This window comes from Mustela nivalis (assembly GCF_964662115.1).
Source record: "Mustela nivalis genome assembly, chromosome: 13".
NCBI lineage: Eukaryota > Metazoa > Chordata > Mammalia > Carnivora > Mustelidae > Mustela > Mustela nivalis.
Genome location: NC_139032.1, coordinates 91,998,260 through 92,015,536, shown reverse-complemented (window position 1 = coordinate 92,015,536; position 17,277 = coordinate 91,998,260). Strand labels below are relative to the sequence as shown.

Below are 17,277 nucleotides of genomic sequence, written 5' to 3'. Positions count from 1 at the left end.
TGGACAAGGCCGCGCAGGCCCAGGGGTGCGGGGAGCAGCCTCAGGCCACTCTCTCCTGCCCCCGACACCCTCAGACACCATGGCTGACCCCCCCGCAGACTTCACAGACCGAGCCCCTGGCACCAGGAGCCCAGCGCTCTCCAGGCCTGGGGTCACCGGCCTGACACTCCGGCTGTGACAATCCTGTCGCACGACTAGAGTCGGCCCGGGAGGACCACGCGGTGACAACTAGCATGACGGCCACAGCCTCTGGGAGCGGCTCGTGCCCGGTGTGCCACACGCACCGTCCTGAGCCCTTCCCCATTTATAAAGGGAGGGGCCATCAGCATTCTTCAGGTGGGGAAACTGAGGCCCCGGTGACCTTGCTGAGAGTCACCCGCTGATAACAGGCGAGGGCCTGGCTGCCAACGCAGCGTCTTCGGGAGGCTGGGCCCCGTCCAAGGTCTCTGGTGACACCCCTGCCAGGGAGGCGGTGGGAGAGCAAACATCCAGAGGCCACTCCCGGCCTGGCTCTGGGAGCTGGGGACGGTCTCTGGGACGAGTCCAGATGGGCTCAGGCCGCTTCTCTGTCTGCTGTGGACACTGCTTCCTGGGGGGCAAGCTCGGAGCGTGTTTCCAACCCAGCGAGCCCGTGACTTCAGAGCGGCGCCAAGGTGGGCGCAGACGGCTCGTGGTGGAGCCCCTCCCGGCTCCCGCCCGCGTCCGGGCCACACTGGACCTTTGTGCCATGAGGCTCCCCGGCATCAAGAGGTTGAGATTCCAGGACTCCAGTGGGGGGCGGCCCCGGCCCCGGGCTTCACATCGAAGCCCACCTTCCCTGCCGCGGTCAAGCAGAAGGTGCCACGGCCGCACCCTGCCACACTCCAGCCAGGCACGCTTTGCATGAGAACCTGAGCCCCGGTTTCCGCTTAAACGAGCCTGTTATTCAGTTGAAAATCAGAGTATAAAAGCTGATTAAATATCATCGTGTCTGGGAGCATCTGGGAGCCTGGAGACTCCAGGGTTCCCGTCAGTTGCTCTGAATGAGCAGACCTGGCGACGGCCCTGCTGCGCCCATGGAGGGAAGTCTGTGCGGCTTCTCCTAAGCACGGGGCCCGCGGCGCTGGAGCCGGCCCAGGCAGCCTCAGGGGCCCCCCCTCCACGTCAGCACACCCTGGCTCAGCTCGGCCCCAGGTCTGTGGCGAAGACGGTGGATGGAGAGTGGGTCCCACCCCCGCTGTCCTCACAGCGCACCCCGGAGCCCCGCACTGTACTTGCAACCTTCTCCGGCGAGCAAGCTTCTACTCAGCCCTCAAAACCCTGCCCCATCATTTCTAGCCCTGCAGCCTTTCCCCTCCCAACTGTGTCCCTGGGTCTAGCGAAGAAAGACAGAAAAGCAAGGAGATGGGTTGGGGGCCTCTGGGCACAGGCCTGTGCTCAGTCGAGTCAGAGGCAGCAGCGGGCCATCCCCCTCTCCACGCGGCTCTGAGCTCCGCAGACGGGTCCATCTGTCCCCATATCCCGGCATCCAGCCTGGAGGCCTGGCGGGCTCAGGGGCCCGACACGTGGCTGAGTGGCCACGGCCACACCCCACCTGCCTGACCACGGGCGGTTCCCGGCAAGCAGGGGCCCAGCGGGGAAGAGGGCAGAAGGAGGCGGGACCAGGGCGCACACTCGCACCCCAGCTCAGCCCGGCCTCCCAAAACTTACTCAACAGTGTCCCTGAGGCTCTGAGACGCGACATGGCTTCTAAGGTCGCCCAGCAAGGGAGCATCAAGGCCAGACCCCTATGTGCATCCACGGGCCCCCCAGACCACTCTTCTGGTCCCCACATGCTGGAGACCCGGGCCGCCCCACGGCTGAGCTCTCGCTCACCTCCGCCAACCCCTGGGCGGCCTGAGATGGAGACGGGCTGCATGAGGGCCGAGCAGAGACCTGGGCGGGGGCACAGGACAAGGGACACCGGGGGCCACCAGCAGCTGGCAGAGGCACGAACCCTCCTCCCCTAGAGCTCCAGAGGACGCGCCCCCCTGCCCACACGTGTGTTTTGGCCCCAGAACTGAGAGGGACCATTTCTGCCGGGACGGTCAGGCGTCTCACCGCCATCCACAGCACACGCTCCGGGCCCTGCCGCGGGCCACACAGGGAAGCAGCTAACGTAGCGAGACTCGCGGGCCTCAAGTCTAAGCACAGCGTCTTGTGCTGTTGAGAAAAATGACCCAGCTTTTGGAATTAAAGCAACACACACATCCACGGGGCTTCATTCAGGGTTCGAGGTCTCAGTGCGAGCACTGTATGTCCTGCGTTCCTGCGCCCCCGGCCCCGCTGGCTCGGCGCACCAGCATCTTGTTCCATCCTCTGAACGCACGGTGTCAGCCTCCGGGCCCCTCACTCATGCACCGGCGAGTGACCCAACCCTGGTGTGTGTCCGCATGACAGTGTTGTGAAACTTCCTGAACACGCAACTCGGATCCCACTCCGGGGGCAGACGTGAGTGTGCGGGGCGGCGGGGGAGACCCGCCCGTCTCCTGACTGGATCCCCTGTTCCTTGTCACAAACTCCAAACTCCCACGGTGCCCACGGACCGGGCCAGAGCGGGTCCCGGACACAGGAGGCGCTCCCGGGTACGCACCAGACGCAGGACGGAGCCGGGACCCCGACCGAGTCGCCGCTGCTGCTCCAATCCCCGACTTCCCCATCTGGGCAAAGCCTTGAAGGAGGGGGGCCAGAGCCTCTCCGGGGCAGAGGGCCTCACGGGGCTCGAGGAGCTTGGACACGGGGGGCTCTTCCCGGCAAGCGCTGACGGGGTCACCCAGCTTCCCTGACACCCTGGCCCGTGGGCGAAAGACAACCAGCAGCAGTGTCACTCGGCCCGACACCTCCGCGGCCGAGAGCACACAGCACAGAGCGCGGGGCTGTGGCAAAGCCTTCCTCGCAAGGCTCCTGGGACCTGGGCGGGCGGGGACTTGCCTTTCGTCTTATCCTGACGCCTGCTCTTCTTGGAAGCACTTGTGCAAGGCTCCAGGGAGTTCCTCCTAAGAGCTAGATCCCACCTTCTCGCTGGGCCACAAAGTGGCTGCGGAGGGTCCCCTGGGTAGTCCTTTGGCCTGATCCACCGACCCAGCTTGGCCAACCCCAGCCACAGATGAAAACCACGTGGCCCTCTGTTACATTCACATCTGCAAGATGCAAACCTTCCCTCCGTGAGGGCTTGTCCCCTCAGGCCATGGCTAAGAGGAGCATCTGCTTTGTCTGAGAACAAGGGCTATAGCTCCAAAAAGAGGGAGGTGATTCTCTTCTGCCACTCGGTTCTGATCATACCACACTTGGATGCTACTCTGCCCTTGATCTGCGATGAGCTGCCGGGTCCTGTCCTGATAATTCCTCAGTGGCTTCCTCCTACCCTCATGAAAAAAAAAAATCTAAGTCCCTACCTTGGCCTTCCCGTCTCCTGTAGAAGCCTCGGGTCACACCTTGGATAACCTCCTCTTGGCCCACTTCCGCGTCTGCTCCTCTGGTCTTGGCCAGTTCCTGCTCCGGCCTCACCCCGGGGCCCTCCCAGCGACTTCTGCTCCCCCCACCTCGCGGCTCCTTGTCTCTCAGCCTGGTCCTCAGCACCCCACTCCTCTCCCTCTTCCCGTCCTCCCGCTTCCTTTGTCCGTGAACTTGCTTCTCATTCCTTCCTGTCCCTCCCTGCCCAGTGAGAGCTGAGGCTGTTCTGTTCCGTACACAACAGGCGCTCTATAAATGCTTGTGGACTCGGTGTATAAATGAGCCTCAGGACCGTAGACTCAGAAATTAGGAGGCAAAGGGGCAGAAAAGACGGATGTGGGGACAGACTACAGGGACTGGGCCAGTGAACTCCAACAGGACGCAGCCAGGCCTCTCCCCAAATGGGCCCCGACTTGAGCCCGGCCCCCGAGGCCTGCCGGGTAGAAATGACAGTCCTCCCCACTGGAGCAAAGCCCAAGAGCCCGGGGAGGCCCAAAGCTGTGCGCAGAGGCTGGTGGCCTTGTTAAGGGCGGGCCCGGCACGTGGAGGATCCCAGGGAAGGGCAGGTCGTCGTCTGTCCCCTGGCCACCCAACCCCTCACTGCTGCCCCGGGAGGAGGCAGCCCTGCGTGGTCCGTTCCCCCCCCCCCCCCCGGGCTCCGGACAGAGGAGACGTGTGCAGTGGGCCTGCCTCCGGGGCGAGGGCGCCTCTGACGGCTCCAGCCTGAGTCGCCTCCCCACCCCCCCCAGGGGCTTGCAGCCAGGTCAGAGGAAAACATTGCTGCGGCAGGGGGCGGGGAAGGGAGCCGGCCTGCCCCCTGCCCCTGGGGCCGCCAGCGGACTCACATCCTCAGGGGTCCTTGCCTGGTCACGGCGTATGCAGGCGAAGCCCCTCAGGCAGGCGCTCGCAGGAGAAGGCACCTGGAATCCAGCCCGGGAACAGGCTGCCTGGCCTGGATGCGCGTGAGCGGAGCCGACGGTCACCTGACGGTCCCCCCACTGACGACAAGGTGGACCAGGCTCCCAACCGGCCGCCGCGGGGCCTCCCCCCCGACCCCGCAGAGCGGCCCCAGCACCGGCATTCTTAACGAGCCCCCAGCTGGCTTTGGTGAGCAGCTGGGCACAAGATAGAACCTTCCGGCGCCTTCTTCTGGATTCCAGAATCCCAGTCCTCGCCCACCGGGCTCCCACAGCACATGTTGGAGCACCGAAGGCGGCTCTACACTCCTCTGTCCATCGGGGTTACACACAGAGAGCCTTAAGGCAAACAACCAAGTAGCTTCATGGAGGCCTCTGACAGCAACGTCTTTCTTCGTGAAAAAGGATCCCGCGTTGGCTTCTACTGAGTGGTCACCCTCCGCTGACAACGCTTGTCAAGGGGCCCGGGCAGTCGGTGGAGCCGCGATCAGGGGCGCGACTCCTGCGGGCGGACCTCTGGCCCGCGCGTCTGGACGCGGCCGGACCAGCTGGACACCATGGGGAGGAGAGAGGCCGCCTGACACGCAGGATAAATGTCCCCTCAGGCTTCGTGGACATTTGCCCGAGGCCACAGAGACGTGGAGGACACCGGGGCACTATGGGAGGACCCAGGACTGCCCTCCTTGGTGCCAGGAGTGCCGTCTCCCCACACTGGGGACTGGGGCTGGGTTATGTCAGGGCAGCTGAGCAGCTGTGCCCCCAGCTGCCGCTGAGAGCCCCCCAGCCCATCCACCTGGCCTGGGCCCCTGTCTGCCCAGCCATCGGAGCCCTCAGTGGACACATATAGCCACGTCTGCAGTGCAGGCATGACCCTCGCAACACCACATGGCACAGATGCCATCCTCATCCCTAGGAAATCAAGGTCCCGTGACATACGCAGGCAAGGAAGCAGGGAAGTGGCCCCGAGCCCAGGAGCCCAGACCCCCAGAAGCGCCGTACTCAGCCCTGCGGGGACAGGTTTGGCTTCTTCCTTCAAGCGGCGGCCACCCGGGCCTGGAGCTGGAGGGGCGGACGCCCAGGTGCCGGATGCCTGGGGTCAGGAGCACCGTGCCGGGGAGAAGATCCCCAGGCAGAGGCTGAGGGAGCTGGTGGAGCCCTCAGGAGGCCTCCGGGGGACATTCCTCCATGCTGTGATGGCAGGAAGGGTGGGCAGCTCTCTCGGTTTACAAGTGAGGACGCGGGTTTGCAGGGCCACAGCCACGGGCCTTGGGAACGTCCCCACGAGACTTGCACCTGAGAAAACCCCAACCGGCCCGCTCTGCCTCCCCCCCCAGCGCAGGACTGTGGCCCCGCAGACGGGGAGGGGGAGGCAAGGTGGGCCTGCCACTCACCTTTCCTTGAAATCGAGGAAGACCTTGGCCAGCGTGCTGCCCCCCGCCATCATGGACACGTCAATGGCCCGCAGGAAGCTGTGATGTACCTTGATCAGGTCCTGGGAAGAACCAGCAGCCGTGCGTGAACGGGTGCGCCAGGCCGGGAAAGCCACGCGAGTGGCTCCCTCCTGGTGCAATTACAGACACGCGTGGGAGGGGCCGGCGCCGGCACGCGTCCCCGCGCAAACACCAGGGTCTCATCCCACTTTATGCCGGGCACGTGAAGGGACCTGCACGGCCTGTCCGGACACGGGATTGCCAAACCAGCACAGGCCCCAGGGCCAGAATGGGACCAAGACGGCCCCGGGGTCTGTGGCTGCCCAGCAGCCTTGTCACCCTCCTGCTGGGTGCAGCTGCATGGAGCGCTCTGCCCTGGTCTGGGGCTCCAGGGCAGACTCTCTCCATGGGGACACATGTTTGTCCCCATTTCAGAGCGGCTGGACAACCGGCAGGCAGCCCTCCAGGGCTCCCACAGCCCCCAGTCCGGCTCCCCACAGCCCCCAGTCCGGCTCCCACTCTGCCCATGGCCATTTGTGCTGGTGAACACACGGGACAGCACAGACTCCGTGTAGGGGACACAGAGCACTGGAGCCCCCGAGTCCGGCTCAGCCTCCCCTGGAAGACCAGCACCTGCCCCTCGAGCTCGCAAGGGGCCACGGGAGGTCGGTAGGAGCCGCCACACCCGCCGGGCACTCCTGGAGGAAGCCCACCCGCGTGTAGCTTCTGGAGCCTTCCGCCGACCCCTCCCTGCTCTGCTGGCGGCGTCAGGGTGAGCCTCCTCACGGGGCATCACCTTCCCGCGTCCGTGTGCACATGTGCCAAGGGGTGAGGGGCTCTCCTCAGAGGGCCAGAGGGGACCCGTCGCTCTCCAGCTGCTGACAAAAAGCTCAAACCCCTTCCAGGGCACCTGCATCTGAGTGACACTCCCCAGCACAGACAGCAGGCTGGAGAAGCTTCCAGAAACCTCCTGTCTCCTGAGGCCCAAACCCTCAGAGGGAAGGGCGGCTACTCCCTTCCTCTCTGCCAGTCCGAACAGCATCCCGTAGCACCAGCCAACCAGGTCCCCGGCAGGGACGCCCCTCCCCAGGACTCACGGGGACAGTGGGGGGAGCCTGCCGCCTGGAGCCCTTACCTCCAGGTTGATGAAGATGGCGGTCACGTCTGCCGGGCTCAGCACCTGCCTCAGGGGCGTCATGTAGTTCTGGAACAGGAAAGCCCCCACCGTCAGCCCTCTTGGAGGGTACCAGCCCCCTTCGAGGCCACAGTTGCCAGTGGGGGAGAGAGGCTCTGACGACCTCCCCAAGACGCAGGGGCAGGGGTTCTCCGTGGAGCGGTAAGGCAGGCCCAGAGCACCCCCGGGTCTCAGTGCCACTGGCGGACCCCTGCTCTCTAGGGAGACGCGGGCTTCTTGCTGGGGGTTAAGAACGGCACGAGAGAGCGCAGGGCAGGGACGGCGGAGCCAAGCGCCCACACCCTCCGCACGGGCAAAGCCCCGTCGTATCCCACGGGCTGGACGTCAACCCACTGCCACCCGGGCTGGTGCCGATACAACTGTTGGAGACGTTTCAGGAAACTGAGGCCAGAGAGGTGAGCCCAGCAGGGCCTCACTTCTCGCCCGGCACTCAGATCCCTGAGCGCGGCCCTAAACCTGCCATCCAAAGAGGTGCCGCCGACCCCAGAAGCCCCACCGTGGCAGGGAGGGGTCCCTCCAGAGTCCTTCAGGCCTGGCCTCCAAGGAGACATGCGCGTGGCAAACAGTCAACTCGTGCCCCAGAGGCCTGGCCGGCCAGGACCTGCCACCCTCTCCGTACAGGACGTTAGCCCCTCACACTCTCCTTGGTCACGGATGGAACAGCAGGTGGGCGGCCGCTGCATGCGGCCAAGCAGTTTTCCCTGCACCCGACGCAGACCGGCCCCGGCCGGTGACTGGGTGTTCTCGCCTGTGACGTGGGGGCTGGGACTGGCGGAGGAGGGGGACTCCCCAGGGACAGGCGGGTGGAGAGCAAGCGGCGGGAGGGGCTGGTATGTTTGCAGAAAGGCCAGTGGCGGGGCAGGCACCCGGGGCTGGCTGAGGCAGGAGCCGGGGAAATGTCATTCTGAGGCCTGGGCAGGACCGGGGGCCGAGGGGATCCTAGGCCCCCGGCGAGAAGCTCCACAGTCATGGCTGCACGTGGCCCTACACTTCAAGCAAGAAGAGCCAGGGAGATTCCACCTTAAAGACAAGGACGGATTTTCAGCCAGGCAGCACCAGCAGTTGGCACCGAGGGTTCTCAAGTGACAGGGAAATGTGTCAACAAGAAGCCAGAGGGGGTGGGGCAGGAGAAGGCCCCTCCGGGGTCCTCGAGGAGCTCAGGAGGCCAGCAGGGAGAGAGGACCGACCGGTCACTCAGGGGAGCACAGGGTCTGCCGTGGGCGCTCCACAGGCTGACGTCATGGGGCGTGTGTCCCAGTGGCAGGACGCTCACAGCCACCAATTTACAGAGTGGGAAGCTAAGGGCAGAGAATGCCTTAGGGGAGAAGGTATACACAAAGCGCTTAACCTAGCGCCCAGCCTGCAGGACAGAGTATACAGCAGGAGCTTAGCCCGTTGCAGTCAGGAGCGGAAGCCGTGACGAGGCCCAGCTCGGCAGGAAGGAGCTGCAGGGACAAGCTCAGGACCGTCCCAGGCCAAGCTGAGGTCCAAGGGCTGGGACGTGGGACTGGGGCCAAGGGACACAGCCCACGAGGACACTGGCCAGCCGGAGCCCACGGCCTGTGTGAGCAGCAGAGGGCAGGGGGTGCCTGGTGACAGCCGTGCCCCAGGGACCGGTGGCACCAGGAGGGGCGGGGCCACACCCACCTTCTCGATGTCCTCCAGGGTCCGGTAGTACTTGGCCTCGGTCTCCTGAATCTCCAGCAAGCAGCAGTTCCTCTTGTCATCCTCAGACATGCCCATTTTCTACAGGAAGGACACAAGGCATGAGCCAGGCCTGGCCGTGCGGTCACCGGGAGTGACCCGGGGGGCGAGATAGGAGACAGAAGGGGGCTCAAACCCTCCCTCCCCGTTTCTGCAGATGAGGAGACTGAAGCACGGGGGGTGCGTGTGTGGCATGAACCTGAGCAACATGAACTAGCATGAGTGGCATGAACTAGTGACAGCTTGGAGAATGGCACGGAACATTCTAGAATCCGCGCCCCCGCTGCCCTGCTCTGAATTGTACCAGACCAGCGTGGGGCCCTCAGGAGTCAGCCCCTCCAGCATAGACAACAGGTGTGGCATACTTAAAGCACCTACTATGTGCTCGGGGAAAGGCTCTGACCCGCTCCCCGGGGACCCGTGTCTGCTTACTTAGCGCCAACCTGTTACTGCAGGGCTGGGCTTTCCCAGGGTCCTCTGGGCCCCACCTTGGGTCCTGAGGGGCCAATTCAATGGCAGGGGTGACCAGGGACACACTTCTGTGACAGGGCCTGCCCGCCATCTCTGGGGGAAACGTGGCCAGAGGCAGGATTGGCCAGAACCTGGGTGGCCACGAGGATGGGGCAAGAAGCTGCCGGGGGGCCACTGTTAGAGCCGCTCTGGATTTCCAGACCCTCTCCTTGTGTCCTTTGGGCTGAGTGAACTACGTGGGTCCCTAAGTGAGGTTTTGGGGAACTGGGGCTGGGCCACACGCCACGCCACGCGGATAGCTATCTGCCCTAACCCCATCCTCCTCCCCTAAGAAAGGCCCCAGGCGTTTGCTGTGCCCGAGGGCTCCAAAGAAACATGCCAAATGGGGCCCATCACCCAGGGGGGCCCAGATCAGGCTGGAGGCTCCCCAGGGCTCCTTCCCACGCCCCAGTGCTCTGGGCACTATTCTGCTGCCCTCAGGGCTTCAGGGGGTGTTGGGGGCCCACGATCCCCCTAAAGCCAAGTGTAAAAACATGGGTCTGACAGCATCTCACTGAGGACAGGGTCTCGAGCTTTTCCCAAGAGATCCGAGACCTCTCTGGGAGGCGGAGGAAGACACGCTGGCAGAACTGACCAGGCCTCCCTCCCTCTGCCGCTTACCTGCATGTATCTGATCTGAAAGCGTGGGGAGCAATCACAGACAGAACCAGTTAGCAGCGTCAGCTCGTCACCCGGGCTGTGCTCCGGAGCACCCGTCCGCCTTTCCCCCACAGCCCCAGGATCCCGTCACAGCCCTTTGCCTACGAGCCCGAGCATCAGCCTGGCTGCGTGGGGAGGGACAGTGCCCGGCCCTTCTTCGCGTGTGGGCTCTGAGAGCGGCACCTGCCGTCCTCCGGCTTTATCGTCCTTTGCAAAGGTCTCTGTCTACCTTCTGCCTAGCCTGTTCGGAATGCTCCGGACATGACCAGGGAGGAAGTAAAACCCCCTGCTTTATCTTGGAGGACGGGCAGGAGGCAGAGGCCCACCCCGCCAGACGGCCAGGACAGCATGAGCAGCAGCACGGAGCGTGGTGGGACATGGAGTGGAGCTGGGCGGGAGGGATGCCAGCCTGTCTCCCCACAGCCCCCACAGGTCCTGCAAACAGCCCGGGTCCTGCGTGCTCCAGGGGCTTCAGGACCAGGGACAGCAGCAGGCTCTGGGGACAGCCTCCCCCCCCCCGCCCCCCGGGCCGGGGTCTCTACAGGACGGACACAGAGTGGGGGCTCTCTGGGCAGAGCAGAGGATCTCCGTCCGTGGGGCAACGGCTTGGCCTTCCAGCCCTGTAACTGGCCCCCTGGACCGGCTCAGGGGCACGGCTGCCCCACTACGAGGCTGCCTGGGGGAAGGGCGGCATTGGCCCTGGGCAGACTTGGGGTCACAGAGAGACCCCTGGGAATGGCGGGGACCCCTTCAGGAGCATGACGAGAAACCCTTTCCGTTCCGAAGAGCAGAGTTAGGGGGCTGTGAACCCCACTGTCACGTTTCCCTGTGCCTCTCCTGGTGTGATGCTGGGGGAGGGCAGGGGCCACCAGGGAGGGACGGGCCTCTCCGGAAGGCCTCGCTGGGGAGCTGTCGCCCCAGCTTTGTCTCTCCACCCCCAGCCGGATACTCCCGCACCGAGGGAAAACACTGCAATTTGCTTCTTGAGAAACTCCTCCCATTTCCTCAGGGAGAGCCAACAGCATCACAAGCCTCCACAGTCGGCAAGCGGCGTGTGGACCATCGCCCAGGAGCCTGGGGGCGGGGGGTCAAGGCCTGTCCCCCCTCTCCCCTCTCGCCCAGGGCCCCAACCTCGCCATCCCAGCTCGACGGGGCCCTACCCTCCGCACAGCAGCTGCCAGCAAGAAGCCCGCCCGGCAGCACACTGGTGTCCGGGAGATGATCAGCCAACGTTGGCAATAAATAGCCTCGCCGCGTGGAAGACGCGCAGCTGGCTAATTGCGCCAACGGCCGTCTCCTTGCTTCCGCACAAAGGAGTGAAGCGGTGCTCGCTCCGGGCAGCTGAGCAGCTATTTTCAGGGCCCCCGGGCAGGAGGGACTTGGGATCCAGCACACACGCCGGAGAATCCCCGGATAGCAGAGTCCACCTGGCTCCTCGGAACGCCCCGTAGAGGGAGGCCTTGGCCCGAGGACAGGGAGGAAGCCCGTGGGGGCCGGGAAGGGCTGGGGTGCGGCCTCAGGAGCTCCCTCTGCCCTGGAGAGCCCCCCGCCCCCTGGAGACCCGGGGCTCCCAGAGCGGGGCCCTGCTGCGGGAGAGGGGCGCTTACCATGGGCTGCCGCACCTCCACCTTGATAATGTCCTCGTAGATGTCGTCGCCCTCGTCCTCGCACGGGACGCAGTCGTAGATGTCCTCCCCGAGGTCATGCTCGCTGCGCGGAAGGGAAGCAGGTCAGGCGCACGGAAGGGAGGGTCCAGCCAGGTCTGCGCGGGGATGCGGCCCAGGGGGCCTCCCAGGGGACAGCTGGGTCAGCACTGGCGCGAGCCCCTCTCACTGGGCCTCCGCCTTCTGGTCCCCAGCATGGGGTGGCGCACCTGCCTCCCAGGGCTTCTCTGTGCTTAGACCGGGCAGCACGGACAGCCTCCCTCATGCTCTGCCCGCCCTGCTTCTAGGACCTACGGTGACCACAGCCCCACGTCTCCACCCTTTAGCGAATGCCGGGGACTCACGCCGCCCCTCCCATGACCGGGAGCCCCGGGAGCTCTCGGCCCACCCCAAGCACCCCCAGCGCCTGCAGCGGGGGTGTGCGGGTCTAGGGGCAGAGCTCACACACGGACACCTTCCCTACCCGCTGGAAGGAGCAACGTGAGTAGAGAGGGTCACAGAGCTTATGATGCGGCTTCGGGCACAGTGTAAGGAAATCACCACTCACTCTATGCTCCACCCTTGTTTCGCTCCTGACCACGCTGATTCTACTTCAACCAGCGGTCCCCTCAGCCCAGCCAGAATTGGAGCCTAGGACGCCTCCTCCAGGAGGCCCTCGGGGATCCCCAGCCCAGGCTGTGATCCAAGACCCACTCCCCTCAGTCTTCTCATACAAAGCGCATCCTTCTTGCTGGATCTGCCATTGTTTTCTAAGCGTCTGTGGATGAGCCTGTCTCTTCCCTGAACAAAACCCAACCCCTTAACCCCTTCTGAGCACCGTTCCCAATGGGCAGCAGGTGCCCAGCAAACATTTCGCGTCAGCACAGGAGCCAATCCAGCCACATGAAGCGAGGCCACTAGGCCCTGGGCCCCACGCGGACAAGCTCTGCGGTCTGGCATGCGGTCCCTCCTCAGGGCAGGTCGTCCTCGGGGGCCAGCCCGCCCTGGGAGCCCGTGCCAGCCCCGCATGGGCTGGGACACATCTCAGAGCCCAGGCTCAAAGCAGCACCCGGCAAAGCTGATTTCCAGAAGGCACAGCGATTTGGCTGAGCACCTCCCCTCCCCACAGCACCGGGCAGCCAGAATTCAGGGCCGGGGGCAGCAGGGGACAGAGAGAGCAGAAGGGCCACCCGGCAACTCTGATGAATGGGTTTCTGGCCTTGCCCCAAACCCGGCTTGTCATCGGACGGGCTGGGAGGGTGGGGGGTGGGGTAGAGATCGCTCCAGATCTACTTGAGATAGGGAGGGAGAGTCTGTACTCAGGAAAGGGCTCTGCAGTCAGCCAGAGGGGGTCTCCCCAAAGCCCTGGTGCCTCCCATGAGACCAAGCATGACTGAGGGGACACATCCTTGCTTCCCTCTGCGGGGAGGGAGGCTCGCCCGGCGGGTCAGGGAGCCAGTTCGACTTGATGAGATCCCCACAGGCAGCCGACGACCTGGGAAGGAGAGGAGGCAGGGAAAGGTCGCACCGCGTTAGCCCAGCACACGGACGCGGTAACCACCACACGGACGCCGTCACCAGCATGCGGACATGGGAACCAGCACGGAGACGCGGTAACCAGCACGCGGACTTAATAACCATCGCCACCGCTGGGCCCTTCTGCCCTAACACACCTGTCAGGAACCTGGAAAACACTTCTCCTTTCTCACCTCCCCACCCCCGGAGGCGGAGTGCCGCAGTGCAGGGCAGTGCCCCAGCGGGGACAGGGCCCTGCTCGGACCCAGCAGGAACCCACCGTTTCAGAGGCCCTCCTCCCCCTGGGTGGGTCACTCGCATTGACACAGGTCACCCCCCCTGCCTCTCCAGAGCCTGTCCCCACAGGAAACGGCTCCGGAAGCCCAGCCCGCCACATTAGCGGGTGTCCAGGCAAGTATCGGCGAGGGTTCTGTCTGGCTGGGGGGGGTGGGGGTGGGGGGTGATGAGCCACCCCCGATTTCGATCGTGCAGCAGAGCGAGCCTGCTGACAAAGCCACTGTCGAGAATTCTGACAGCGTGGAACCGAGGGGAGAAAGGGACGCTTCTGGGCTGCTAAATTAGACACCTCGAAGGCAGCTGAGGCCACGGACAGCGTCTGGAGACCGACATCGGCTTTGCTCTGGCGGGCGGGGTAAAGATGTGGGCGGCCCGTGACCGGTCCTAAGAGCTGATGAAACGAATGAAAATCACTCGAAGGAGGCCTGGAGAGGGGCCTCAGGGTCACCCGGTGCAGGCACGGCCAACCGCCCGCACGGGGCCCCTCCTCCACCCACGTCGCCGCGCTCGCGTTCTGCATGTTCCCGATGGCCAGACGCTGGGGACTTTCCCGCGTACTTCTGGACATTGGTGCATCGCCCTTTGTGCAAGGCCTGCTGGAGACTTCCCTCCATTTCTAAATGCTAGCTGCCTCCTTCTGATTGAGAAAGAAACAGAACTCTTACGTGTTCTCCACACGAGTTTCAGGTCAGGTATGTTTCATGAATTTCTTTTCCCAGTTTCTGGCTTTGTCTACTGATTTTCTGAGTGGTGTCTTTTTGAAAAATATTCATTTTTAATTAAAAAAAAAAAAGAAGAAAGCAGGGCGCCTGGGTGGCTCCGTGGGTTAAAGCCTCTGCCTTCGGCTCAGGTCATGATCTCAGGGTCCTGGGATCGAGCCCCGCGTCGGGCTCTCTGCTCAGCGAGGAGCCTGCTTCTCCTTCTCTCTCTGCCTGCCTCTCTGCCTACTTGTGATCTCTGTCTGTTAAAATTAAAAAAAAAAATCATTTAAAAAAAAAAAAGCTTAACTTAACACACCTTTCTCCTATGGTATCCGACTGTCCTGTGTCCCATCTAAGAAATCGCTGTGTCTTCTCTAAGAAGGCTTTGTTTTCCAGCATTCCAAGGTTGGTCTGTTTCTCCTTCTAAGAGCTATGTAATTTGAGTGTTTATGTTCAGACCTCTGATCCGTCTCAAGATGTCCGTGCATGGTGTGGGGTAGAGATTGAGGTCCGTTTCTCTTTGAGGACATTCCGGGGTTTCAGGACAATGGGCTGAAAGCTTTTTTCTTCTCACTGGATCACTTAGATCCCCTTGACCAAAACCACGGCCCACGCAAGTGTGGGTGGGTCTATTCTGGAATTCTATAATCTTATTCCGTCAACCTATTCACCTATGCCTGTGACAATAGCAATTTGTTTTGATCACTTTTTTTTTTTAATAGAAAGTTCCCAAACCAGGTGCTTTAAGTCCCTAGCTTTGTTCTTTTATGAAATTGTTTATGACCATCCTAAAGTCCTTTGTATTTCTTTAGAAACTTTACAATAATCTTGTCAAAAAAAAAAAAAAAAAAGCCCGCTGGGAGACCAGGCACCTTAACACTATCCTCTCCCAGTCCATGAACATAGTATATACACCACCATTTTCAAGTCTTCTTTCATTTCTCTCAATATTTTGCAGTTTTATCACAGAGTGTGGGGAATTTAGGTAGTCTGGGCCCACCATGTTGGTCCACTGTCTCTCTCTTCTCCTTCTGGGGTTCCAGTTACACGTATGTTGGACCCCTGGCATGGCCCCACATGTCTGAGGCTCTGCTGGCATTTTCTTGTCTCTGTTCCATCAGGTGTCTTCCTTCCGCTGAACAAGCCTTCCGTGGACCTCCCTCCTCTACCGTCAGCATCTTCTATTAAAGCAGATCCGTGGCTGTTCAGCTCAGCTACCGAGGGCTTCAGTTTAAGCATCTTCATGTGGCTCTCTTTGTCGCGTCTCCTTCTCTGCTGAGGCTCCCCATCTGTTCATTCACTCTGTGCACACTTTCCTTGAAGTCCCTGACCGTGTTAATAAAAGCTACAGACTGTAACATCGGGCTCATCCCCAGGCTGGTTCCTATTGACTTTTTTTTTTTCTAAATATGACATTTTTTCTGTTTCGTGGCAAGTCTGATGACTTTGGACTGAACATCAGATGTGACAAACGATCCATTACGGAGATTCCGTTATTTCTACCTAATACGTGTTCTAACAAACCGTCAATTTGGCTGGACTCAAACGTCAAACTCCGTCTTTCCAGCAGGGAGCAGCAACTGGAATGCTGCTGAATTTAGGTTTTTGGATGCCAGGCTTCCCATCCCCCTCTGGAAGCCTCAGGGTCTTTCTTGTGTGTATGACGTTGAATGGCCAGCCAGGGATTTTGGTGGATTATTAGATCTGGGGGCTCTGAGGTCCCTCCTACCCTCTCAGGTCCCTCCCTCCCAGCATTTCCTTCCTAACTTTCTGGCTGCTCTCCCAGCCTCAATGTCTTCCCTCTGACACCGTAACTGGCAGGAGTGCAGCTCTCTACCTGGACTGGGGAGCACCCTCAGGCCAAGGCCACAGACTCTCTAATCCTGCACACAGTGAGCACTCCTTGAAGAACCTGGGGTTCCTGCCTGTGAAAATGACATGATGCTGTCCCTCCTCTCTCCCTGAACTCACAGGAGCCATGACCACCCAGACTCGGACCCTGGGAATACACCCAAGGCAATTACCCCAACACATGTCCACGACCACGCTCTCAGCCTGTTTCCTTCCTCAAAATCAATAAAGACAAGGACCCTTCATTCGTAGGGGATCCCTCTTCACGCACCCCTCCCTTGCACCTCTTCCGACTCACTCAGGGCTGTAGCTGTAAACAGCAAGAAACACGAGACGAACAGCTGTGTTCTGGTGTCTTAACTTGCAACCGAAAAATCTAAAAAGCGCAGCCACCATCCCTTCCCTCTGCTCTGCAAGATGTCTGTTACCCAAAGCCCGCCGAAGACCAGAGAAGCGAATGGTCAGTCACCTGCCTCTAATGGCCTCAGTTTCCCTTCCTCTGGGGTCCTCATCCTACGGCCGTAGACCACTCGTACCCCCGTGCTTTCTACGCTCATCCTTCTCTCACATATGAAAACACTCTGCAAACGTTCTCTAAGTTAAGCCAATGAGCCCTAAGAAATACATGTTCTTGGTATTATTGGAAACGATAAAATGGCGTCCACTTTGTGCATGGCGAGAAGGGAGGGGAATAAAAGCAGCAGCAAAGAAGTGGGTTTCTTCTTCACTCAGACAAAATTATGGGGCTGCCTGGCTGGCTTCGTTGGAAGACCATAAGGCTCTTGACCTCAGGGTCATGGGTTCGAGCCCCATGTTGCATATAGAGGCCACTTAAAGAGATAAACTTCAAAAGATATTACGAAGGTAAATCAAACACATTTGCTTAGCTCAGCAACTAAGATAAAACAAAACACCCATCACATCTGGTTGGTTAAATCGATACCTCTCCTCGGACGGACTCTGTGCCAGCAACTGGATGACGGCACCTCACCATCCAGGTGGGGAGATGGACAGGGTAGCGGTTATACCTGAAAAACAGGTGCTTCTGGAATACCGTGGGGTCATCGGCGCGGGTAACAAGCTCTGCTTCCCAGTACTTCTGACGTCTGGCCAACGTGGGCGTGGGTATCCCACTGTCACTTGGCTTTTCAGCAAAGTCCTCATCTCCAAAAGTGAGTTTCCTGAACAGGGTAGGGGACACCCGATGCGTCTCAGGCATCCCTCAGAACAGATTAGTCTATGCCAAGACCAGCTGGGCCCAGTGCCCCTGACAGCCACGGCTGCTGGACGGGAGGAAAAAGAAATGACAGATGTGGCTGGGGAGGGGAGTGTGAGTCCCCCGAGCGTCAGAGCGTCCCAAGTGCCGCGCACTGACCCGGAGGG

The 17,277-nt window shown here is 61.6% G+C and overlaps 1 protein-coding gene across 13 annotated transcripts in view; it reads right to left on the bottom strand.

Moving 5' to 3' along the window:
- The window catches only part of VAV2 (vav guanine nucleotide exchange factor 2), a 145,075-nt gene that overhangs the window by 29,142 nt on the left and 98,656 nt on the right, over window positions 1–17,277 (bottom strand). For 12 of the 13 annotated variants that reach the window (XM_082696231.1, XM_082696222.1, XM_082696223.1 and 9 more), the window contains 4 exons: window positions 11,495–11,597; window positions 8,661–8,759; window positions 6,954–7,022; window positions 5,780–5,880 (listed from right to left, as the gene is read on the bottom strand). In XM_082696231.1, the coding sequence (XP_082552357.1) occupies window positions 5,780–5,880; window positions 6,954–7,022; window positions 8,661–8,759; window positions 11,495–11,597 (372 nt within the window). Of the gene's footprint in view, window positions 1–5,779; window positions 5,881–6,953; window positions 7,023–8,660; window positions 8,917–8,950; window positions 11,598–17,277 lie in introns of those variants that run through there. The other variant, XM_082696225.1, reaches the window with a different exon arrangement.